At 37.6% G+C, this 27,682-nt stretch overlaps 1 protein-coding gene across 1 annotated transcript in view; it reads left to right on the top strand.

Moving 5' to 3' along the window:
- Positions 1–27,682, top strand: part of RSF1 (remodeling and spacing factor 1) — a 165,817-nt gene that overhangs the window by 20,054 nt on the left and 118,081 nt on the right. Inside the window, exon 2 of the mRNA XM_032427334.1 lies at positions 26,319–26,410. Within this exon, the coding sequence (XP_032283225.1) occupies positions 26,319–26,410 (92 nt within the window). The remainder of the gene's footprint in view (positions 1–26,318; positions 26,411–27,682) is intronic.

Genomic DNA, 27,682 nt, shown 5'->3' with positions numbered 1-27,682 from the left:
AAGAGATCTCTCACTCTCCGTCATGTGAGAACACAGTGAGAAGGTGCTTGTCTGTAAGCCAGAAGAGAGCTCTTACCAGAATTTGACCATGCTGGTACCCTCGTCTCTTGGACTTACAGCCTCAAGAACTGTGAGAAAATAAATCTGTTGTTTAAGCCACCCAGTCTGTGGTATTTTGTTATGGCAGCCTGAGCAGACAAAGACAGTCATTACGAATTACCCTTTTTATGTGTTTGCTAAAATTGTGTTAGGAAATTTTGCATCTGTTTTCACAAGGGATATTGCTCTGTAGTTCTCTTTTGATGTGTTTATCTGATTTTGTTATCGGGGTATAATACTGGCCTCATGGAAGGAACTGTGAAGCATTTCCTCCTTTTCAGTTTTCTGGAACAGTTTGTGTAGAATTGGTATTCTTTAAGTCTTTGGTTTAATTCGCCAGTGAAGCCACTTGGGCCTGAAGTTTTCCTCATGGGGAGGTATTAAATTACAGATTTAATTTCTTTAATAGGTATAGGACTATTTATTTTATCTGTTTCCTTTTGGATGAGCTTTGGTAGTTTGTTTCTTTCAAAGAATTCTCATTTCATTGAAGTTACAGAATTTATCAGCATACATTGCTGATAGTGTTCCAATTATCATTTCCATGTCTGTAGTATCTGTAATCCATTATATTTCTGACATTGTTAATTTGTGTCTCCTTTTTTTCCCCTGTTTAGTCTGTACAGTGATAGTGGCTTATCAATATATGTATATTTTTAATTTTTCTCAAAGAACTAGCTTTTGGTTCCATTGATTTCTACTACTTGTTTTTTCCTTTCTTCTGTTTACGTTGTGTTTCATTTGCTCTTATTTTAGTTTATTAAGGTAAAAGCTTTGGTCGTTGATCTGTGAACTTTTCAAATGTAGATTGTTAGTTCTATAAATTTCTCTATATACTTCTTTAGCTGCATGCCACAAAATTTATTATGTTGTACTTTTATCATATTTGATACGTTTTTCACTGTCATTTCTTTAAATAATTTTATCCCTCCTTTTTTTTAAAAAAAAAAAGATTTTATTTATTTGACAGAGAGAGACAAAGCGACATAGAGAACACAAGCAGGGGGAGTGAGGGAGGGAGAAGCAGGCTTCCTGCAGAGCAAGGAGCCCGATGCGGGGCTTGATCCCAGGGTCCTGGGACCATGACCTGAGCCACCCAGGCGCCCTTACCCCTCCTTTTTTAAAAAAGATTTTATTTATTTGAGAGAGAGAGAGCATGAAGGGGGCAGCAGCAGGCAGAGGGAGAAGCAGACTCCCCACTGAGCAGGGAGCCAGATGTGGGGTTCGATCCCAGGACCCCGAGATCATGATCTGAGCTGAAGGCAAACACTAAACCAATTGAACCACCCACGCATCCCTCCTTTTTTTTTTTTCTTTTGAAATTCCAAATTAGGTGTATATTTGACCACTTAAAGTTGTCCCACAGTTTATTGATCTGTGCACTTATTTTTAGTCTTTTTTTCTCTATTGTTTTATTTATTTATTTTTTAAAGATTTTATTTATTTATTTGACAGAGACAGCGAGAGAGGAAACACAAGCAGGGGGGGTGGGAGAGGGAGAAGCAGGCTTCCCACAGCAGGGAGCCTGATGCAGGGCTCGATCTCAGGGCCCTAGGATCATGACCCAAGCCAAAGGCAGACGCCCAACAACTGAGCCACCCAGGCGCCCCTAGTTTTTATTTTTTTATTGCTCTGTTTTTAAGTTCACTAATTTTGACAATACTTAATCTAGCTTATATCCTATTCAGGGTTTTTTAATCGGAAACTGGTTTTCCTCTCCAGAATTTTTATTTACGTCTTTTTTGTTTTTTGTTCTTTAGTTTCAGAGGTACAATTTAGTGATTCATCAGTTGCATATAACATCCAGTGCTCATTACATCAAGTGCCCTCTTTAATGCCCATCACCCAATTATTCCTCCCCCCCAACCTCCCCTCCAGCAACCCTCAGTTTGTTTCCTAGGTGTCTCTTTTGGTTTGCATCCCTCTCAATTTTCATCTTATTTTGTTTTTCCTTCCCTTCCCCTATGTTCATCTGTTTTGTTTCTTAAATACCATTTATGAGTGAAATCATATGATATTTGTCTTTTTCTGACTGACTTACTTCACTTAGCATAATACCCTCTAGTTCCATCCATGTTGTTACAAATGGCAGGAGGTCTGTATTATATCATCCATGTCTTTATTCCACATGTTCATTCTTTTCTCTAGTTTCTTGAACATACAGGTTATAGTCATTTATAGCCCTATAATTCCATATCCCTTTATTAATTCTATTATTTGAGTCACGTAGTGGATTGTTTTTTGTTTTTTTTTTTCTTCTCACTGTGGGTTGAATTCTTTGCTTCCTTTGCTTGTCTGGTAATTTTTTTTTTTTTAAGATTTTATTTATTAGAGAGAGAGAGATCACAAGCAGGAGAGAAGGGTAGAGGGAGAAGCAGACTCCCTGCCGAGCAGGGAGCCCGATAGAGGCTCAATCCCAGGACCCTGGGATCATGACTTGAGCCAAAGGCAGACGCTTAACCGACTGAGCCACCCAGGTGCCCCGCTTGTCTGGTAATTTTTTATTAGATAGTAGACATTGTAAATTTTACTATACTAGAAGCTAGATTTTTGTTTTTACTTGTTGTTTTGTTTTTACTTTTTTTATTTTTTAAAAATATTTATTAGAGAGAGAGAAGAGTGTGTGTGAATGGAGGGAGGGGCAGAGGGAGAGGGAGAGAATTTTAAGTAGACTCACTGCTGAGTGGGGAGTCCAACTTGGAGCTTGATCTCATGAACCTGAGATCATGACCTGAGCTGAAACCAAGAGTCGGACATTTTAACCAACTGAGCCACCTAGGTGCCCCTTGTTTTTGTTTTTAAAAAATTAAGTATAGTTGCCATACAATGTTATATTAGTTTCAGGTGTACAAAATCATGATTCAATGATTCTGTAGGTTACTCAGTGCTCACCAAGGTAAGTGTAGTCACCATACATTATTGCAGTGTTACGGACTGTATTTCCTGTGCTGTACTTTTATCTCCATGACTTACTTATTTTATAACTGGAAGTTTGTACTATTTAATCCCCTTCACCTATTTGGCTCATTCCTGACCCACCTCCCCTTTAACAACCACCAGTTTGTTCTCTTTGTTTTTTGCTTGTTCATTTGTTTTTTTAGATTCCACAAATAAGGGAAATCATATGGTTTTCTCTATCTGACTTTTTCTATCTGGCTTACTTCACTTAGCATAATAACCTCTAGGTCCATCCATGTGTCACAAATGGCAAAATTTCATTCTTTCTATGGCTGGTAATATTCCATTGTGTGTATGTGTACCACATCTTCATCTCTTCAACAATCGATGGACACTGGGTTGCTTCCATATCTTTGCTATTGTAAATAATGCCACAATACATGCTAGATAATTGTGTACACTTATATTCTCTGGGACATATTTCATTTACTTGGAAACTTTTAAGGGGGAGGGGGCAGAGGGAGGGGGACAGAGAGAATCTTTTTTTATTTTTTTATTATTTGACAGAGAGAGACACAGCAAGAGAGGGAACACAAGCAGGAGGAGTGGGAGAGGGAGAAGCAGGCTTCCCGCTGAGCAGGGAGCCCGACGCGGGGCTCAATCCCAGGATCCTGGGATCATGACCTGAGCCAAAGGCAGATGCTTAATGACTGAACCACCCAGGCGCCCCGAGAATCTTTTTTATTAATTTAAATTCAATTAACATATAATGTATTATTAGTTTCAGAGGTAGAGGTCAGTGATTCATCAGTCTTATATAATATCCAGTGCTCATTACATCATGTGCCCTCCTTAATGTCCATCACCCAGTTATCTTATCCCCCCACCCCCTTCTGCTCCAGCAATCCTCAGTTTGTTTCTTGTGATTAAGAGTCTCTTATGGTTTGTCTCCCAGGACAGAATCCTAAGCAGTCTCCGTGCTCGGGGCAGAGCCCAACACGCGGCTCGATCTCACAACCCTAAGATCATGACCTGAGCTGAAATCAAGAGTCGGTTGCTTAACCAACTGAACCACCCAGGGGCCCAGAAACTAATTATTTAGTATCTTGCTTTTAAGCTTTGTTAGGTGTGAGGCTGGATATGTGTTTGTCCTAGGGTTAGTGTTTTTCCTACTGAAACAAGATTCATTTTTCTGTAAAGAGTCAGATACTAAATATTTTAGGCCTTATAGGCTAGAGAGTCTCTGTCCCAACTACCTATCCTTTCTGTTGTAGTATGGAAACAACCATAGATAGTATTTAAATGAATGAGTATGGTTGTGAACTTTATTCTTGGATACTGTAATTTTAATTTCATATAGTTTTCAGTTGTCATGAAATATTACCTTTTGATTTTGGGGGGGGGCTGTCTCATAATGCAGAAACCATTCTTAGTTCTTGGGCTATACAGAAATAGGAGGTGGACCAGATTGACCTCTGGGATGTAATTTGTTGGCCACTGCTCTAATCAGTGCTATTTGATACATGAATATTTTTGTTCTGGCTCTTAGAGACAGGACTTTCTCAGTCTCTTAGACCTCTGTGGGCATTGGGCATTGTTCCTTCTGTTCCTTCTGAGTGATTCTTTCTGTGACCTTGGGTAGTTTACTCACATACTTGCACTGATTAGTACTTTGATATGAAGACTCAGAACCATTTCAGATTTCCAGAGTGCCCTCTACAGCTTTCTCCTCTCTGTCACTGTACTCCATGAACTCTAGTTCACGTCTCTAGTTTGCTTTCTTGACTTCCAGCTTCATCTCTTTAATATTGGAAAATGACCAGATTTTGACTGGGTCCTCCCTTTTTGCCTTTTACCCAGGTAGTACACTGGGGTGATTTTAGGGCTTCTCTCCTTTGTTTCTCATCTGTAATATTCATTTTCTTTTGTTGCTTTCTGTTTAATGCCTTGAGTGCTGTTGTTTCATAGATTTTGTTGCATTGCTTAGTTGTTTCAGGCAGTAAGATCAATATAGTTCTTGTTACTCCATATTTATCAAAAACACAAGCGCCTTACTTTTTTTTTTTTCCTTTTTCTTTTTTTAACTGTCATTTAAAGGGATTGGGGCAAGAGGGTCAGCCCACCATCTTGATGTAATGTAACCATTACTGTAATCCTAGAAAATTAAAATTAAGGGGATCTTTTATTCCCCAAACGTGTATTGAGTACTTCTTGTATGCTAAACCCTTCTCTAGGTATTGTGAATAAAACTTAAGTGGAACTTCCATTTTAGTGGTCTCCAACTTTAGATGGTGAACATAATGTCTACTTACATGAAATAGGAAATATATATGTTCCTTGGGGATTTACTGGCTTGTGTGTATCATAACCAGGGTCTATGAGTCATTTAAAACATTTTAAGATGCCAATTTTAAATTTAAATAAATACACGTTTATTTGTTAAAATGTCACATAGGGTAACAGTGACATTGTATCATTGAATTTATATGAAATACTCTTAACCCACAATGGTAATTTCTTTTCCCCTTGTTGGTCAGATATTTTTATTGATAGTTGATGATAACCTTGCTAAGTAAAACACAGGAAATCTGAATAAATTCAGTTTGGTAAACAAGTATTTTATTCGTGAAGCGTTCCATATTTTTGTCCCGCATCGGGCTCCCTGCTCGGCAGGGAGTCTGCTTCTCCCTCTGACCCTCCCCCTCTCATGTGCTTGCTCTCTCTCATTCTCTCTCTCTCAAATAAATAAATAAAAAATCTTTAAAAAAAAAAAAAAAAAAAAAAAAAAAAAAACAAGTATTTTAAAATACAGTATCTGTGGTGAGAAATAATCTCAAACAAGGTGGTATAGAGTAAAAAACATGGCCTTCAGTATTAACTGGGTTAGAATCTCAGTTTTCAACTTGATATTGGTATGACCTGGGCAAGTTAATAACTTCTGAACCTCTTCATAATGGAGACAATAATACCTCTAAAGTTGTTTCAAGGATCTAATACTAGTTCCTTTTACCTATGATATACTGTTGTTTCATTTTAGTTAGTTCATGTATAAAAAATAGATTTATTTATAATGCATTCTTCTTTAAATTCATATGATCTACTCAAATAAGTCCTTATTTTTCAAATTTTTATTTAAATTCTAGTTAGTTAACATATAGTATAATACTGGTTTCAGGAGTAGAATTTAGTGATTCATCACTTGTATATAACACCCAGTGCTCATCATAACAAGTGCCCTCCTTAATACCCATCTCCCATTTAGCCCATCCCCTACCCCCTCCCTTCATCAGCCCTTTTAGTTCTCTATCATTAAGAGTCTCTTACGATTTGCTTCCCTCTCTCTCTTTCTTTCCTTCCCATATGTTCATCTGTTTTGTTTCTTAAATTCCGCATGAGTGAAATCATATGGTATTTGTCTTTCTCTGATTGGTTTTGCTTAGCATAATGCGCTCTAGCTTCATCTTTGTTGTTGCAAATGCAAGATTTCATTCTTTTTGATGGCTGAGTAATATTCCATTATATATATACATACACACACCTACACATACACACACACACACACACACACACACATATGCCGCATCGTCTTCAGTTGATGGACATTTGGTCTCTTTCCATAGTGTGGCTATTGTTAATAATGCTGCTATAAACATCTTTTTTAGTTAGGCAGAGGAGGTTAGGCCTACCACTACTACGGCTTCCTGCCCAGAAGCAACTTTGGAGACACAGAAATAGGAAGAGGGAGTCTAATGAGAACCTGGAAGCCTCACTGAGTTGTGGAGGCAAAGATTGGATGTTGTAGATGCTTAGGCAACTAGAAGTTGCATAGCCAGGTTTTGAAAAGAAAGGAGCTATGCAGAGAAAAGAACTCCAGAAATCTGTGTAGGGGCCACCTTGAGTCTGCTGCTGAATACTAGGATCATAAATGTATAAAGTGAAACTCTGTTAAGAGTTTCCAGGGGCTTATTAGCAGAATATCCAGGGACTTATTAGCAGAACATTTACTGAGTTTACACAAGAGACGTTTAACTCTGACCAGACATAGTGGATGAACCTTTGGAGTACTCAAGGCATTCAGTGGAGAACCAAGTGGGTTTGTTATATAGTAAAAACAGAAGAGTCCTCAGAGGGCTCAAATGGATCTATACATAACTGACTGCCAAAACAAAGCCTAACTCTCTTTGCAGAATGATCACAAATACTCAACAACCAGAGTGTAACACTGATATTTTCCAGCATCCAAGCATAAATTGTTAGATATGGCAAGAAGCAGGTCCTTTGTAACCCATGGCCAGGAGAAAAATCAGCCCAAAAGAAACAGATTAGGAATGACAGAAGTGTTGGAACTAGCAGACAAGGATGTTAAAATAGCTGTTATAAATGATAAATATATTTAAAGAAAAATATGAACAATAACAGAAATGGGAGATATTAAACCATATGGAATGTGTAGGTATGAAAAATAATACTATCTGAAATAAAAAATTAACAGCAGATTGGACAATGCAGAACAGACCAGTGAACTTGAAGATCTAGCAATAGACTATCTTAAGGTGGAAGCAGAGAAAGAGAACTGAGAACAGTCAAATAACTCTTTTGTGTGTGGGACAATACCAAACAGAACACAACAAAGTGTATTTGACATCCTAGAGGGAGGATGAAGCCCAAAATATTGTAAGAAATAATGGCTCGAAATTTTCCAAATTTGATGAAAATTATGAAGTCACAGATCCAATAGTCTTAACAAACTGAATGAACAAACACATACAAAAATACCAAGCCATAACAAATTCCTAAAAACCAGTGATAACGAATTTTGAAGGTAGCCAAAGAAGACATATGCAGAGAAACAATGAAGCATTTTTATTATTAGAAAGTATGCAAACGAGGAGATACTGAAATGTTTTTAAAGTACTAATTGAAAAAGAACTATCAACATTTACTTACATAGCCAGGAAAATATCCTTGGAAAATGGGAGTATAATTACAAAAAACCTTTTCAGACGAAGTCAGAGAGTATGTTACTAGCTACCTGACATGCATTTCAAGAGTATCTTCAGATGGAAAGAAAATGGATCAGATGAGAGCTTGGACCTAGATAAAGAGATGATGAGTGAAAGAAATGATAAATATGGGAGTAAATATAAAATACATTTTTCCTAATTTTGAGTCTTTAAAAAAGACAATTGACTGCTTAAACAAAAATCATAATGTAAGTTTTACATGTTTAGAAGGAAAATGTATGGCAACTGTAGTATTAAGGATGAGAGCAGGGAAATGGAAATACAGTGTTGGAAGGGTAAAAAGTGTTCACATTTTACATGAAGTGGGACAGCATCATTTGATGTTACACTGTGTTGTTAAAGATGCATATTGTAAAACCTGGAGCAAACGCTAAATATTAAAATAAAAAAGTATGCCTAATTAGCCAATAGTGGATAGTAAATAAAATGCTAAGGTATGTTCACTTTATTTTATTTCATTTTTTAAAAAGTATGTTCACTCTACACAAAACACAGTAAAAGACAGAAGGAACAAAGAAATGTTGGGATATGTAGTAAACAAATGGCAAGATTGTAGAATTAAATCCAGTTTTATCAACAATTTTAGTAGTATAAATGGTTTTAATTGGGGTTTGGCAAACTTTTTCTGTAGAGCCAGATTAAAGAATATTTTAGGCTTTGTGGTCAATATAGTATCTAGTGAAACTGTTCAGTTCTGCCAGTAGAGTATAAAAGCAGCCAGGGACAGTGTATAAATGAATAAGTATGGCTGTATTCCAGTAAAACAGCAGACACTGAAATTTGAATTTCATGTAATTGTCACATGTTACAAAATACTATTTTTAAAAGATTTATTTGAGAGAAAGCGAGCAAACGTGTAGGGGGAGGGGCAGAGGGAGATGGGAGAGAGAATCCCAAACAGACTCCACGCTGAGCGCGGAGCCCGATGTGGGACTCGATCCCATCACCCTGAGATCACGACTGGAGCTGAAACCAAGAGTTGGACTCTCAACTAACTGTGTCACCCAGGTGCCGCCAAAATATTTTTTAAAGATTTTTAAGTAATCTCTACACGCAGCATGGGACTTGAACTCATAACCTGAGATCAAGGGTCACATGCTCTACCAACTGAGCTAGCCAGGCTCCCCACAAAATACTATTTTTCTTTTTCTTTTTTCCCCACCAACCCTTTAAAAAGGTAAAATCATTCTTAGTTTGTGGGCTATACAAAAACAGGTGACAGGGTGCATTTGCCTTGTGAGCCTTAGTTTGCTAGCCCTTGGCCTAAAACTTTTGTCTCTGATCTCGTTACCACTAGCCACCTGTGGTATTTAAGTTAAAAATAATTAAAACTAACGAAAAGAGATTGTCAGAATGGATAAAAAAAAGCCCAACTATATGCTACAAAAATCCACTTTAAATATAAAGATACAGTTTAAGATGAAAGGTTAGAAAATATATACTGTGCAAAGCTAATCATTAGAAAAATGGAATAACTATAGTGGTATCAGAAAATGGAGATGTCAGAACAAGAGACATGAGGAGATATAGAAAGGGATATTTTGTAATGCTAAAAGGGTTAATTTATCAGGAAATTATAAAAATTCCAAGAGTGTTTTCACTCTTTCAGTAACAGAACTGAAAAATAAATATATAATCTAAAGGTATAATTGGAGATTTCAGCATCTCTCTCAGTAATTGATAGTGCAGCTAGACAAAATAACTCCGAATGTAGAAGACATGAGCGATGTTATCACAAACTGGATGTTATGGACATTTCTAGAATGCTGTACCCAACAATGTAGAGAACACAGTCTGTTAAAATGACTGATGATGCCTCAGATGTTGGTGAGGATGTGAATCAACTGGAACTCTTACACAGTAATTGTGGAAAGATTAAATAGTGCCAACTACTTTAGCAAAACGTTTGGGAGTTTCTTATTAATTTAAGGCTGTATCTACCATACAGCCCATCAGTTTCCATTACTATCTGCCCAAGAGAAATAAAAATGTATGTCCACACAAAGACTTGTACAAATGTTCATAGCAGCTTTACTTATAGCTATAAATTGGAAATAACCGCAACATTCATCAGATGATTGGATGAACACATATATTCATACAGTGGGATACTACTCACATTAAAAAGGAGTGGCCTGCTAAGCAATGTCCACAATAGCCAAACTATGGAAGGAGTGCAGATGTCCATCGACAGATGAATAAATAAAGAAGAGGTGGTATACATATACAAGATACTGTTACACAGACATCAGAGAAAGAAATCTTGGGGCGCCTGGGTGGCTCAGTTGTTAAGCATCTGCCTTTGGCTCAGGTCATGGTCCCAGCGTCCTGGGCTCGAGCCCCGCATCGGGCTCCCTGCTCGGTGGGAAGCCTGCTTCTCCCTCTCTTACTCCCCCTGCTTGTGTTTTCTCTCGCGCTATGTCTCTGTCAAATAAATAAATAAAATCTTAAAAAAAAAGAAAAAAAGAAATCTTGCCATTTGCAACGATGTGGATGGAAGTAGAGGGTATTATCCTAAGCAGTCAGAGACAGTTATCATATCATCTCACTGACATGTGGATTTTAAGAGATAAGGCAGAAGATCATAGGGGAAGAGAGGAAAAAATGAAACAAGATGAAACCAGAGAGGGAGACAAACCATAAGAGACTCTTAATCATAGGAAACAAACTGAGGGTTGCTGGAGGGAAGGGGTGGGGAGGGATGGGGCAACTGGGTGATGGACATTGGGGAGGGTATACGTTGTAATGAGCACTTGGTGTTATATAAGACTGATGAATCACAGACATGTACCCCTGAAACAAATAATACATTATATGTTAATTAATTGAATTTAAATTTTTAAAAATTAAAAAAAAAAAAGTAGTGGACTGCTAATACATGGGAGACATGGCTGCATCTCAAAAACCTGCTGAGCAAAAAAAGCCAGACAAAATAAGTGCGTACAGTATAATTCCATTTATATAAAACTCAAGAAGAGACAAAGCTATAGTGACAGAAGGCAGACCGGTGGTTGCCTGTGTCTGGGAGTGGGGTGACTGACTGGAATGGGGTTCCAAGGGGACCGTTCAGTCATTCTCTTCTGTTTTGTGTTTTGCTTATCTTAGTCTGTTCTCTTGTTATGTTAGGAAGCTTACTCATTCATGAAAGCCAGTTCATGGTTGGCCACTTGTAAACTGGTAGCATGGGTAAAGTTGATTGGGTGGCATAAATGCACATTGCCAAAATGTATATTCTGTTGTACATGTTTCCTTTAGAGGTTTTAGAAGTTCATTGTCTGTTTTATATCTGGTTCATTAAGTATGAGCAAGAAACACGTATTTTTATTTATTCATTTGCTAGTCAGTCAGGTGCTAGAGTTAGGAGAGGTTCATGTTTATGAAAAAGTGTTTTTATTTTTTTTTCTTTTTAAGTCCAAATCATCCATTCATTTAACAAATCTTTATTGAATGTGTGATATGTGCTAGGCACTGTCCTAGGTGCTGAAGATTCAGGCTTGTTTTATGTTGGATAGAGTTGATCAAATAGGCATTTATAATACAATGTGATGCATAAGTGAAATCATTTTGGGATACCCATCAGGGGCACTTAATCCTGATAAGATAAAAGCATGGATAAAAGAATGATTTCCCAAGGGAGCAACAACCAAATAACTCTGGGATGAATAGAGGTGGGTTGAAGATAGAGGGAACTGTACATATTAAGATCTGGAGTCTAGAAACAGTATAGAATGTTTGGGAATTCCAAGAAGTTCAGATGTTGAGCCATTAAACCAAAACTAGCAACACATTACTCTGGACTTTTTGTTACATGAGAAAAAGTAACCCCCTGAAGACACAATGGTAAGGTTTTTTTTGTTACTTGAACATATTGTAACTAGCACAGTGAGACGGCATATTTAAACTGAAGCAAGGGGACTGATGAGATGCCTTAGGGACAAAAGATACGAAGTTCTAAAACAGAATTAATTTTCAAGGAGAGGGCAGAAGTGTAGGGTCTGCAAAGAAATTTAAAAGGGCGCAAAGAAATAAGAGGAGAAATCAGAAAAGTGGTGTCATAGGATGGCCAGGTTTCAAGGAGGAGGATGGGGTCACCAGTGTCACATGTTGCCAAATTAAGAAAAAAACTAAAGCGTCTATTTAGTTTAAATAATAGAAGTCAGATTATGCTGGGTTTGGAGCAAATGGGACAGGTAAGAAAATGGGAGACTGAGTTCATAGAACATTTTTTTTCAGAATGATAGGAGGGCAGTGTGTGTTAGCTAGATGGGACTTTTTCAGAAAAAATCTCCACAAATTTTTTAACTCTTATCTGTTGTTTGAGGCCAGCAATAGTTAAAAAAAAAAAAAAATCCATCGGAAGTCATACGTACATGAAAATACTTGTAAATTTAAAATTTTGTGGCTTTTCCGAGACCCAGTCTTTAGTAAAGCACTCCTTCAATGAACTTTTTTTTTTTTGCCAACAGTTGTCTTATTTTCACTTAGATTAGATTTTCTGTATATAAGAACTAAGTATTGAGATAATGATGCTTCTTTGCCAACAGTGAAGAATAAGGGGTGGGGATGTTACTTTTTCAACATAACTAAACAATCTCGATAGAACACTTGCAAAAACGTAATTAAGATCTCAGCTATCCTGAATCAATAGGAGGAAGAGTTATTTATGTATTTAAAGATTTTATTTACTTATTTGAGAGAGCGAGCACACGAGCAGAGGGAGAGGGAGAAGCAGACCCCCCTGCTCAGCAGGGAGCCTGACTCGGGGCTCGATCCCAGGACGCTGGGATCATGACTTGGCCTAAGACAGACGCTTAACCAACTGAGCCACCCAGGTGCCCCAAGGAAGAGTTTTTTGAACTGGGATATGTTTGTGTCTTTTGTGTTGTCTGTAAACTTGTTAAACATATTTGCAGAGATTTTTATGTTTACATTTTTCTTAGGATGTCCATAGCTTTCATTCAAAACTAAGAGGTCTTATGCTGGATTCCCCAACAAGCAGACCCTGAGACAAAAGTGTGAGTGCATGTAGTTTATTTGGAAAGCAATGCCAGGAAATACTGATAAGGAAAGGGAAAGTGAGACTGGGAAGGGGAAAAATTAATGCAGGGTGTGTTACCAAGCAAGTTAACATTATAGGCAATAGGAGCTGAATCTTCCTGTTGAGTTCTGAGAAAGTGTGGATCCTATCTCAGATTTATCCCAGCCAAGGGGTAGTGGAGCTTCTGTCAGTTACTGGTTCAGGGCTGCTCTCAGGAAGAATTAACTCCCCTGCCCTGTAGTCATAAACAATTTGCATGTGGTTGCAGGTTGGCCTGCACTGGCATCTGGCAGTGAGGACAGAGGTAAGGTGCCGCCAGCGTCTGTTTGCTACGGAGGTAACAGTAACACTACAATATGATTTCATTTCTTAGTTAATTTAAAATATTTAAAAATTGTTTGACGGAAATTCTGGGACATTAAGGAACTGCTAATTTTTAGGTAGTAGTAATAGTATTATGGTTATTTTTAAAAAGTTTTTATCCCTTAGAGATACACAATGAGGTATTTATGGATGAAATGATACCTGGAATTTGGTTTAAAATAGCATATTGGTGTGGGAAAAGTTTCTTGGGCATATGTTGATCATTGCTGAAGTGGGGTGATGAGTTCATGGGTTTTATTATACTAGTCTATACTTGGGGATTTGTTTTAACATTTCATAATACAGTTTTTTTGTTTTTGTATTTTTTCCTTTTGTTAAATTTGAGTACAATTAGCATACGGTATTATATTGGTTTTAGGTATACAATATAGTGATTCAAAAATTCTGTACATGACTTGGTGCTCATCACAATAAACATACTCTTGGGGCGCCTGGGTGGCTCAGTCGTTAAGCATTTGCCTTCGGCTCAGGTCATGATCCCAAGATCCTGGGATCGAGCCCCGCATCCGGCTCCCTGCTCAGCGGGAATCCTGCTTCTCCCTCTCCCACTCCCCCTGCTTGTGTTCCCTCTCTTGCTCTCTCTCTGTCAAATAAATAAATAAAACCTTAAAAAAAAAAAACAATAAACATACTCTTGGATGCCTGGGTGGCTCCATCATTTAAGCATCTGCCTTCAGCTCAGGTCATGATCCCGGGGTCCTGGGATCCAGTCCCGCATTGGGCTCCTTGCCCAGTGGGGAATCTCCTTCTCCCTCTGTCTGCTGCTCCCCCGGCTTGTGCTCTCTCACACTCTCTCTCTGACAAATAAAAAAAAAAGAAAGGTAAAACAAACAAAAAAAGAAACACACTCTTGATCTCCTTCACCTGTTTCACCCATCCCCCCCACCTCCCCTCACAACCCGTTCTCTATATTTAAGAATCTGTTTTTTGTCTCTTTTTGTCTGTTTTGTTTCTTAAATTCCACATATGAATGAAATCATATGGTATTTGTCTTTGATGGACTTATTTTACTTGGCATAATACTCTGTAGGCCCATCCATGTTGTTGCAAATGGCAAGGTTTGATTCTTTTTTGTGGCTGAGTAATATTCCATTGTATATGTACCACATCTTTATCCATTCATCTGTGGATGGACACTTGGGTTGCTTCCATTTCTGGCTATTGTAAATAAGACTGCAATAAACATAAACATAAGGGTACATAAATTTTTTCGAATTAGTGGTTTTGTTTTCTTTGGGTAGATACCCAGCAGTGGAATTACTGGATCATATAGTAATGCTATTTTTACTTTTCTCAGACACCTCCATCCTGTTTTTCACAGTGGCTGCACCAGTTTGCATTTCTACCAACAGTGCACGAAGGTTCCTTTTTCTCCACATCCTCACCAACACTTGTTATTTTCTTTGTTTTTGATTTTGGCCATTCTTACAGGTGTGAGGTGATATCTCTTTGTGGTTTTGATTTGCATTTCCCTGATGATTAGTGATGTTCAGCATCTTGGTTTGATTTTTTCTTCTAAAATGTCTAGTGGTACCATTTTGCTGAGTAGAAAGATCTCTGTCTGAAGTTAAAAAAGTTCAGGGTCATATGAATGGTTAAATAACTAATATAAGACTGCAAAAAACACATGCACTATTTTTTCCTTAAATTGTAGTTATCAGATGTTCCACATGAAAGAATCACCCAGGCGCCCCCAGAACCTATTTTTTATTGCTCTTGTTTTGCTGATGCGTCAATTGAATTTACTTAAAAATCACCAACATTTTGGGGCGCCTGCGTGGCTCTGTCGGTAAGCTTCTGCCTTTGGTTCGGGTCATGCTCCCAGGGTCCTGGGATCCAGCCCCGCGTTGGGCTCCCTGCTCATTGTGCGGAGTCTGCATCTCCCTCTCCCTCTGCCTGGCGCTCCCCCTGCTTGTGCTTACTCTCTCTCTCTGTCAAATAAATAAATAAATCTTAAAAAAAAAATCACCAACATTTTATTCAGATCCTCTGGTTTACTTATTGATCATTTTTAGCAGTCAGCTGGCTGGCCCCCAAATAAGGTGTCAGCATTTTGCTTTTAATAAGACATGATCACCATCTGGTGGTGACTAACAGTAACTTGGTTTGTATTGCTTTACAGTTTATAATAGTGTTTTCATATACATTTTCTCATTTATTGAAATAACTGTAGAAATTACAATGAACCCATTTCTGCTAAGATTTCAAGAAACTCTTGAGATGACATAGTATGTTACTCATCTCTTTCTCTCTGCTTGTTAAATGGATGTTTAAAAGTGTGAACTGGTCACTTGTTAGCAAGGAATAAAGACAATATACATTTCACAAAGAAATGGAGGGGTTTTTTTTGTTTGTTTTTTGTTTTTTTAAGTAAGTTCTCTGCCCAGTGTTGGGCTTGAACTCACAATTGTGGTATCAAGAGTTGCATGCTATACTAACTGAGCCAGGCAAGTGTCCCTGAAATGGAATTCTTTTAAGTTCATAGTTCTGCAGAATTGTCTTTAAAAGAAATATCAAGCTGATTTCATAACACCTAAAATCATGGCATTGGATCATAAAGGCATCTTGTAGTGTGCTGGTCAAGGTTTTAGATAGTATGGGGTGTACATGATGAAGATAGAAGCCTGGCATTTTATAGAGATCTGGTATTAGGAAATCACTGTACATGTAGGTATTTTTTTTAAGATTTATTTATTTATTAGAGAGAATGGGAGAGGGAAGGGGCAGAGGGAGAGAGAAACTTAAGCATACTTCGCGTGCTGAGCAAAGAGTCCGATGCAGGGCTGGATCTCAACACCCTGAGATCATGACCTGAGCCAAAACCAAGAATCGGATGTATAACCCACTGTGCCACGTAGGCTCTCCCCTCCCCCCCCCTTTTTTAAGTAATCTCTAACCCAGTGTGGTGCTCAAACTCATGACCCCAGGGATCAAGAGTCAGATGGATGGTCTACTGACTAAGCCAGCCAGGCGCCCCCATGTAGGTATTTCTTTTTTTTTTTTTTAAGATTTTATGTATTTATTTGAGAGGGAGAGAAAGAGAAAGTGAGTGAGAGCCCAAGAGCAGGGGGTAGGGAGAAGCAGACTCCTCGCTGAGCAGGGAGCTCGACCCTGGGCTCCATCCCAGGACGCTGGGATCATGACCTGAGCTGAAGGCAGTCGATTAACCGACTGAGACACCCAGGTGCCCCAGTATTTCTTTAGTTAAACATACAGACTTCATTATTTGCTCCTGTATACACATTTCAATGGGTATATTCACCTCTTCCATTTCTCCCCTCAAAAAGGAGAGAAAGGGAAAAAAATAAACTGCAAATAAGTTGTCTTGAGTTAGTGATATCACCTGATGACTAACACAGCAAACTGAAGCCCAAAGCCACTTTTGCCATCGTTTTCGTCTCCTCTTCCTCAGAACTCTCCTGCATACTGTTAGTTTACATAATTTCTTTCTCTCTCTCTTTTTTTTTTTTTAGAGAGGGAGAGAGAGATAGAGACAGAGAGAGGGAAAGGAAGGGGAGGGGCAGAGAGAGAGGGAGAGAGAGAATCTTAAGCAGGCTCCATGCTTAGCGAGGAGCCAACGCAGGGCTTGATCTCTCAGGACCCTGAGATCATGACCTGAGCCAAAATCAAGAGTCCGATGCTTAACCGACTGAGCCACCCAGGTGCCCCTCTCTTTGACCCCGTAGCAACTCTCTTTTTTTCCAGAAGCTGCAGAACTGTTTTACTTTCCACCCTCTCTCCCTGTTGCTTTCTTTCTCTATTTTCTTGTCTATTCCAGTTCGTCAAATCGTTGAGTAAATCAGGAACTGTGCTTGGAACTGAGAATACAGTCATGAAGAAGGCAGTTTGATCTGGCCTCTGTCTTCATGGAGCTTAAATCTAAGGATGGGAGTGAGGAAGGAGAGGAGACAGATGGTAGATAATTACAACGTGAGACCTAAAGATAATTAAGACTATATGATGTCAGTATTGCCCTCACTAAGAGTATATGCTGTTGTGGATTTTTATAGTTACAAGTTTTCCAGAAAGCAATTTAGAAGTGGAGTGACTATTTTAAAATTTTAACTAAGGGGCGCCTGGGTGGCTCAGCCGTTAAGCGTCTGCCTTCAGCTCAGGTCATGATCCCAGGGTCCTGGGATCGAGCCCCACATCGGGCTCCCTGCTTGGCGGGAAGCCTGCTTCTCCCTCTCCCACTCCCCCTGCTTGTGTTCCCTCTCTTGCTGTGTCTCTCTGTCAAATAAATAAAATCTTTAAAAAAAAATTTTTTTTAACTATAAGAATGGATTGGAAAGTAATGGTGATGGTTGCACAATGTTGTGAATCTAATTAATGCCACTGAAATGTATACTTAAAAATGGTTAAAATGGCAAATTTTGTGTTGTTTGTATTGTACCACAATTTAAAAAGTTAATCATGTAATATAAGAAAACCCATTGATTTATAAACTTTAAATGGATGGATTATATTTTATTTACATATGTGTGTGTATATATATATTCATGTGTATATATGAATTATATCCAGTAAAGTTGTTACAAAAAAAGAATGGATTGGGAGGAGTAGAAATAGTCTCTCTGTTGCCACAGCATCTACTAGCTGAATTACATTTTAGAAATAGCTAATTACATAGGCAGGAGCCACCCAAGATCAAAACCCAGAAATGGACCTGTGCAAAAAGGGTGGCTTGATTGATGTTAGGTCTTCTGAACTGCTCCTCTATTTGATACTTAAAGAAACATTAGAAAGAGCCCTGGGCTTGGAAGGTTTGGGCTCTTGGTTGGCTTCTGCTTGGTGGTGGACAATTCACATCACATCTTAGTTACTAAATTTTCTAGTCTGTCAGAGAGTGTGAATTAGATCATGCTTTCAGTCCAGAAATTCTTAGATCCTATAATTATTGTGTTATTATTAGGCAAATAAATACTTGCCTCAGTACCTAGCCATAGGGATTTAATATTAGAGCTGGAGGACTTCAGATCAACTCCATTTATGGGCGAGAAAATTGATGTTTGTACCTCTTTCACCTCACTTTGTCTAGTGCTTTTCATAATATACAAATAATATAGCTTTTAAGTATTGAAATATTAAGTTCAGACTTAAGTGAAATGTGAACATTTGAAATGATGAAGAGTATCAGAAATAAGAAATGTTATAAATAGATTTATTTGACTTTATTAAATGTCTGTGTGTATATGTTTCTTTCCTAACTTAGTATAATTTAACAAAAAGTTGTGGTTTCTGCTTTTATACATGAACAAATTAGTTGGGATCATATGGAAGACAAATATATTGTAGTCACTTCCTGAGATCAAGATTGGTGAAGGTGCTTGTTAAGAAGCTTTTACATTTTGCAACTTGCCTTGAAGGCTCTTCTCTGCATCTCTACTGCTGCAGCCTTAGTCCAGGCCATCATTACCTCTTGCCTGAAGTGTGGCTGTAGCCTCCTAATTAGTCCTCTTTGCTTCCCTCTCATTCATTCCTCACAGAGCAACCAAAGTGACCTCCACATATCCTTTACCTTTTTAAATTATGAAAAATGTGAAACATATAAAAGTAGAAGGTTGTATAATGAACTAACATATACCCATCACCCCCTTCAGTACAATTTTATGATTTTGTTTCATCTGTAACTCCACCTACCCAGACACTACCCCCCAACCCCCCCCCACCACCACTGCCTAGATTATTTTGAAGCAGATCCTAGACACAGAATGATCTTTTTAAAAACTTGGATCATTAAACTTTCCTAAATTCCTTCCTCGAGTTCTCATTACACTAAGAATAAAATACAAACTCTTTAGGTGGCTCCCAAGGCTTTATAAGATTTGACCCTTGTTCACTTCTCCAGCCACACTGGTAGCTTTTGGCTGCCTCAGGACCTCTCTACAGGCTAGCATATTCTTTTTTTCCTTGGCTTGGTTGGCTGCTTCTTTAAGATCTCATCTTTATTAGAGAGCCTTTCCCTGATGGTTTTACCCTATGTAAAGTGTTTCCCTAGAATGTTAGCAACTGCTGCATCTAGGTGAAGGGTGTACTAGTCTTTCAGCTTTTCACTGTGTTTGGATTTGTTGGAGGAAAAGTCCTCCTCTTAAATGCTATCACATCACTGTTTTTCTTTTTTTTTTTTTTTTTTATATTTTTATTTATTTGAGAGAGTGAAAGAGAGCATGAGTTGGGGGGAGGAGCAGAGGGAGAGGGAGAAGTATACTCTCCGCTGGAGCAGGGAGCATCACAGGGGGCTCCATCCCAGGACCCTGAGATCATGACCTGAGCTGAAGGCAGATGCTTAACCAACTGAGCCACCCAGGTGCCCCTATTTCTTTCTTTTTAAATTTGTTTTGGGTCTTTCTCTCCCTTCTCCTCTCCATACCCCTTAAGTCCTTTATGGTTATTAAATTGAGTAGAGAGAAGGGAAATAACATCTGATTAGAATTGAAGGCAAATGGTCCTGGAAGCCATTGCCTCAAGTATCTCAGATTCCCTCTGCCAGGATGCTGTTCCTTAAGTATAAGGAAAAAGAAACCCTTTAAAAACTGACTAATGTGAGTGTGGCTTACATCATCTTACCCAGAGAAAGGCCTTTCCTCTCCATAAAGCAACATCTACCTTCTCCTTCAGGAAGGAGTGCTGAATTGCATGGTTATCCAACCATGCTGATATTTGCAGTACACTGATTACTTTCTTTGTAGCACAGACATTTTCACAGTTTTGGTTCTGAAATAATCTGAACCATGTTTGGTTTCTCCACCTATAAGGGAACAGCAGTATGGTTCTAAATGAAACTCAGAAACCTTAAGTAGAGTAGCAGATACCCCTTGGTTTGTCTGCCTGCATAACAGCTCTTCTTGGATTTATTTTTTCCCATTATGGTAATAAGCTGAGTTTAGCGATTTATATTATACTTACTTGGCATCTCTGAACTGTTGTTTTTCAGAGTGGCCTGAGTTACAGTTCATTGTCTCAAGCCGTTTGCTTTTCAGAAAATTTTAGAGTGATTGATTAAATGAATTATTTGAAGGTAAAGTATATAAAGACATAACAGTTATTTCAAGGATCAAGTGGTCTGTGGGAATAGTCTCATAATTGCTAAAGCTGTGCTCCCTCAACAGAGTTTGGAAAAAATGGGCAGCAAGTATAAGTTTATTATAAGGTTATCTTTTAATCATTGTATCTGAAACTAGTGTTCTTTGATCAATGACCTAATATGAAATCAACTGTTTTTGTGATAAAGTGTATCTTTGCTTACAAGCATAGGCATGTTTAAGTAAAAGACTTTATTGAGAAATGAGAAGAATTCTAACATGTAGTTATTATGAGCTACTGTAAATTTCGACCACTGAGAAAGCAGAATTATAAGTACTAAGACTAGAACTGTAAAAGCAGCGTCATTCTTAAGACTTGGTGCTGAGAAGATGCTTTAGAAAAATGTCCAAATATAGAACATCTTTGGGTGATTGGATCAGAGACGCAGTCTGGGATTCTACCACTTTCTGCTGCTTCATGCCTACATCATCTTGGCAGGGCCTTCATGAATTCACAGGGCCCTGACCTCTTCTGCTTCAGAATCTTTCACCTCCTGAGGCCTTGTGAAAGAAATGGGTCAGTTAAAGGTTATATATCAAACTATCATGTGAAAGGTAGAGATCTTAGTTCAGTTGTGACAAAACCTGTATTTATCAGAATGACACAAAGTTGGCTAACAGATATATCAATAGAAGGAAGTTAATAATTACCTAATATTTGGGCAGTGAGATATTTAGAAAATGTTCCAGGTGATAAATAAGTGAATTTACAGATTGTCACTCCGTGGTTTAGAAAATGATCCTGTGTTTTAAAAATATGATTGATGATTTATAGCTGCACTGTCCAAAGTCTTAGCCACTTGCCATGTGTGGATATTTAAATTTAATTTAAAAAATTTAAAGTGTAGGGGCGTCTGGGTAGCTCAGTTGGTTTGGCGTCTGCCTTCAGCTCAGGTCATGATCCCGGGATCCTGCTCCGCGGGGAGCCTGCTTCTCCCTCTCCCTCTGCCTGTTTCTCCCTCTCCCTTTGCCTGCCATTGCCCCTGCTTGTGCTCGCTCACTCTCTGTCAAATAAGTAAAATCTTTAAAAAAAAAAATTAGAAGTGTAGTGCTTCAGTTTTATTAGCCACGTATCAAGTGTGCTGTAAAATCACATGTAGATGGCTACTATATTGGAAAGTGCAGATATAGACTATTTCCATCATCATAGAATGGTCTATTGAATAGACAGCATGTTTAGAGAATACAGAGTATGGGAATTTTAATATTTTCAATTTAACCATGATGTTGGTTAATTTTTCTGTTGAAGTTTTTGCCCGTTTCTTATCAATTGACAAAATTTTAAGAGCTACTAATGTCCATAAAGGTCATCAGCTTGTCGGTTCTATTTTTTTTTTTTAATTTAAATTGAATTAGCCAACCTATAGTACATCATTAGTTTTAGATGTAGTGTTCAACAATCCATCAGTTGCGTATGACACCCAGTGTGTCAGTTCTATTTGTAACAAAAAATATAAGCAAATCGGATGTTAACTTAGACTTATTTGGTGATGCAGTATATACACATATTGAATTACGTTGCATACCTGAAAGTAATATAATGTTATGTCAATTATCTCAAAAATATAAGTAAATTATTAGCAAATTGTGGGTTATAAATTTTAGTTTTAAATACACCAGCTCTGTATGATCCACTGCAGTAGCCACTAACCATAAGTGGCTCTTGAGCACTTGAATGTGGCTAGTGTGAAGTGAGGTGTGCTGTAAGTATAAAATACACAGTATGTTTTGAATACTTAGTACAAAAAATAAGATGTAAATTGAGTGAAGGGGGTCAAAAGGTACAGATTTCTAGCTATAAAATTAATAAGTCATGAGAATATAGTGTACATCATGGTGATTACATTTAGTAATACTGTATTGCCTGTTAGAAAGTTGCTAAGAGAGTAAATCTTAAAAATTCTTATCACAGAAATTTTTTACAGGCATGTAAGGCGGTAGATGATAACTAGACTTATTGTGATCATTTTACAATGTATACAAATATTGAATCACTGTGTTGCACAGTTGAAACTAATGTTATATGTCATTTATGCCACAATTTAAAAAATAAATTAAAATATCAAGTGAAGAAAATGTAAAATACCTGGTATTTTAAATCCTCACTGTATATTGAAATAACGTTGGGATATATAGTGTTAAATAAAATACATTATTAAAGTTAATTTTGGCCTCTTTATTTTTATGAATGAACTACTAGAAAATTTGAAATTATGTGGCTCATTTTATATTTCTTTTAGTGCTGTGGAAGAGCCAGTGCTCTAATAAGCAAATCAAGTAATATATAATTTATTTCTACATGCCTAAATCAACAAGGACTGTATTTGTCAAGTGGGCTGAAAACCATTTTTTGGGCATATATTTATTTCTGTCCTGTTAGATTTTTAGAAATAGTACCAATTTTATCAAAATGTTTTTTGTGATTTTATATATCTGTATGATATGGAAGACATGTATAAAACACTGATGTAAAGCTTTAGCGAACTGCTAAGGGAGTGATACAGGCAGTATGAATACTTTGGGCGTTCCAAGGACAAACATGTTGCCAGAATCATTAGAAGGCTATCACAGAGACTTTGGGCCTTTTATTGATGAGACACTGAAAGAGACATATGATTCAAGGGGGGAGAAAACAGTAAGCTGGAGGGCTTAAATAAAGCCCAGATAGGTAGTGGTCTGGGTATGTGAACAGGCCAGAATGATTTGAATCAAGGATTTCAGTGTAAAAGTGAGAGAGAAGGATTGGAGAGTTAGGTTGAGACTGAAATTATAAGACTCTGAGGCTACGGTAAGGAATCTGGATGAGTTTAATATAGGAATTTAGGAGCCAGAAAAGGTGTCAGTGAATGAGAAGTGTTAAGAAAACAGTATTTTTGGAAGGTTGGTTTGGTTATAAGGGATTATCACAGCTATTTCTCTGAAGTGAGACAGTACAGTGATATCCTGGAGAAATTGGGGGAAAGAGGGAGCAGAGTTGAGATGTATGAAGGCAGAATCATCAAGACTGTTGTGTTTGGGGAAGGCAGAAAAGGAGAAATTGAAACACGCCAGGGTTCCCCAAGTATCACAACAGAAGTAAAAATAAAGATGTTTTAGCTTTATGTAATGTTGGTTTTTGTACTTTTAAAACTGTAAGATAGCTAATGTAGCCCTTTACAGATGAGGAGTTTGACATTCAGTGTTTAAAGAACTTGACCAGAAGAATCCTAGTCACCTTGTATTAAGTGGTAGAGGGGACACCTGAGCCCTGGTCTTTTTTTTCCTGTGTTGTCATTGGCATCTACTCAGTTGCCTAGCCAGTGCCTAAGGTTTTCTTGACTTTCTCTATAGCTTTGCACAACCAATCACTAAATTGTATTATTTGTTTCCTAAACTTTTCTCAGATCTGCCCATTTCTGTCTATACCACCTCTACCTAAGTTCAGGTTACTCCCATCTTTCTGGGTTGATATTTTGCAGAATTTACATTTAATCTCTGCCTTGCATCCCACCTCCTAAAACAAGCAAGCAAATAAAAGCAGTCTGTTTTCCTACAATTCAGTTGCTTTCTAAAATGCAGAGAGCACTCTCTTGCCTAAACTTTTAAATAAAATGTAAACTTCTTTGCCTGGACATCATCTTTATTATCATGCCCTTTTTTTGTGCCCATGCCTCCACTTCCATGATCATTTTATTTTTCATCTTTTGTATTTGCTGTTACTTCTTTAAGTAATGTCCTTTACCCCCTTTTTCTGCTCCACCCTCAATCCCAAATTTAGGTTTAGACTTAGTATAATAGTCTGTCTACTTGTCTATAACCACTCCTCCTATGCTTCTCCCCGACCCCCACCTCCAACCCACCCACTGTCTGACCCCCTAAGACTCACTTAGGTAGGCTCATTAAGGGTAGAGACTTTTTCTTGTTTAAAGTAGTGGTCCCACAGAAATTTGTTGAATGGGTGAATGTTTTTATACTTCAAGGTCATTTCAAGTTAAAATTGGCTTTAGTGGAGAATGAAGAGTCTGAAAGAATGACTGAAAATTAGTCCATCATTTCCCAACCTGTTCTTTAGAGCACTTGTATCCTAAGATAAGGTAGTGTATGTTTCACACACACAAAAATTCCATGATAAAATATATTAGGGAATGTGCAGATTATATCCTTTTCTTGGATATTCACAGTACACATAAGATCAATCAATAAAGACATCAAGAAGTCCTGCAGTAAAACAACAACAACAACAAAACAACTTTTTTTTGGATTCAGTATTTTTCTATTGTACTTGATTATAGAGCCTTTTTAGAGATTATACTTCCAATTTCTCTTAGGTTACTAGTGGTATTTGGTATTTGGGAAATGCTAAATTTGATAGGCATATGTGTGTGTCCTTTATTTCCCTCAAGTCTAACTCATATAATTAAACAACGTAATCAGATCATGCCCAAGGGATATATGGAACTCTGGTTGTTTACAGTTAGAAGAGAAAACCTGAGGGAAGATAAAACAATCTTCAAATATTTGAAGGTTCCAGCAGAAGAGGAATTGAAAGTATTGTCTTTGAAGCTAGAGAATAAGAGTAAGAACCAGAGAAGGAAGGTGTAGGAAGGCAGATTTTGACCACATCTAAGGCTAACTTTCTAATAACTAGAACTTCAGAAGATAAGTCAGTTTTCTGTCCCTAAAGGTTGTCAAGTGTAGATCCATAGGGATGCTATAAAGGACTTTAGCACTTAGAGAAGGTATAGATTGAAAGAGTAGTTTTGTGAAATAGTTTGAAAACCATTAGACTCTATTTCTGAGATATCTATCAACTTGGAATTTATATTCCCTGATTCTTTCCTAATTCTGTGGATTGGATCTATGTCTTGGTTTGCAGGATCAGTAAATTATTCCAAATATGTGTTATGAGAAATAAATACTAGTAGAAATTTTACTTGCATGGTTAAAGGCTTTTACTTGATGGTATTTTTTTTTTTTTATGGGCTTTATTTTTTAGAGCAGTTTTAGATTCACAGAAATAAAGAGCACAAAGTACAAAGAGTTCACATGTACCCTCTTCCCCAACACGTAGAACCTCCCCACTATCCACACCCTGGCACCAGAGAAGTACATTTGTTACAATTGATGAACCTACATTGACACATCATTATCACTCTAAAAATCCACAGATTACATTCAAGTTCATTCTTTTCTTTTTTTTTTAAGATTTTTTATTTATTCGTTTGAGAGAGAGTGAGTGAGAGCGCGAACAGGGTGGAGGGTCAGAGAGAGAGGGAGAAGCAGGCTTCCCACTGAGCAGAGAGCCCAATGTGGGGCTCAATCCCAGGACCCCAGGATCATGACCTGAGTCTAAGGCAGACACTTAACCAACTGAACCACCCAGGCGCCCCTCAGGTTCATTCTTACTTGATAATACTTTGAAAGAAAATGTGAATGAATATTCCTTCTCATCTTTAAGAGAGTGGTTTTCAGTTATTTCTTGCCCTAGTTTAGTCTTTTCTGATTCAGGGTTTAAGAGATAGCTAAAATCAACATCATCTATTTTGAAAAAGGGTTGGGGAAAGTTCTTTTTTTTTTTTTTAAAGATTTTATTTATTTATTTGGCAGAGAGAGAGAGAGCACAAACAAGGGGAGCAGCGGGGAGAGGGAGAAGCAGGTACTCAATCCCCAGAATTCCTGGGATCATGACCTGAGCCAAAGGACGTTTAACTGACTGAGCCACCCAGGTGCCCTGGGAAAGTTCTTTTTTTATCATCTTAAATGTTTATAAACATTTTATTCTGCTGGCTAACAGTATTTTTTTCTTTTTTTAAGTACCGAAAGAATTGGTGGAGCTCCATTTGAAGTTGATGAGGAAGATTGGCAAATCTGTTACAGCAGACAGATGGGAAAAATATTTAATCAAGGTACATATTAAAAATTAACCTCTGTTACTGAAATATTACTTTATCTAGCATAAATTGATGTGTTTCATAATATGCTTAATTTTTAAAATGGTCTACTAAAAATTGCAAAATATGATTTAGAAATCCATATAATTACTATTAGTATGTGATTCTCTTCTGCAGCTACTAAGCCATAGTCTTGAGTCTTAAGGTTAGGTTTCAGAGGTGTTCTGTTTCTTTTGTGCCTAACACTGTGTGCCCAGGACTTTTCATGTCTTTTCTCATTTAATCCTTAGAATCACCCTGATTGAATCAAGTAGGACATAGATAAGGCAAAGAAAGTTGTCATTTTTCCTTGAGATCACACAGTATGCATAGACAGAGCCAGAATTTGTCTGTTACTTAAAAGGTAAAATGTCATAACACCTTTAAGTCAAATATAGGAGGCTTCAAAGTTACCAATAAGGCCAAATCTATTCTCAGTGAGAACAACCTGGGAAATCAGAAAAGTGTTGCTTTATGATAAACCCTATTAAAGGCAAGACCATTCAGGAAAAATTGTCTGAAATTGCATCCAAACTTTGAAAACTACACAGCTTTTGGAAGCCTAAGCTGTTGTATATACCTACCTCCATGATATCTTTGGGAGTATTTTGAATTCTATAACATACCAGAATGTTAGGTGATATTTTTTGGAATTTTGAAAATGATGTAATTTTCTTATGTTTTAAAAAATATATGTGTTTATATACCCATGTATTTTCATATCTGCTTTCTTTTGCGGGGAGTTGTATATGTGACTTTAGAGCACTATGAAAAGAGGAACCATCAGGGAACAAGAGTTGGCATGTTTTTACTATAAAAATCACATGTGCTTTTCCAGTTATCTTTGCTGTATTATACACCATTCCGAATTAAGTGACATGAAACAATAATCATTTTAATCAGCCCACTGATTCTCTGGGTCAGAAATTTAGAAAGAATCAGTGCTTTGTTCCTTTTTTTTTTTTGTTTAAGTAGGCTCTGCACCCAGCATGGAGCCCAATGTGGGGCTTGAACTCACGACTGAGATTGAGACCTGAGCTGAGGTCAAGAGTCAGTGCTTAACTGACTGAGCCACCCAGGCGCCCCAGTATTTTGTTCCATTTTATGCCTGAATAATATTCCATCATATGCCTATACCACTTCTTATTTATCGACTTACCAGTTTATGATATTTGGCTTGTTTACATCTTTTGGCTATTATGAAAAGTGTTGCTATGAACACTTACATAGAGGTTTGGGTAGACATGT

Source organism: Phoca vitulina, unplaced genomic scaffold (genome assembly GCF_004348235.1).
Source record: "Phoca vitulina isolate PV1807 unplaced genomic scaffold, GSC_HSeal_1.0 scaffold36, whole genome shotgun sequence".
NCBI lineage: Eukaryota > Metazoa > Chordata > Mammalia > Carnivora > Phocidae > Phoca > Phoca vitulina.
Note: the sequence above shows the minus strand (reverse complement) of the source record. Positions and strands in the feature narration are given on the sequence as shown.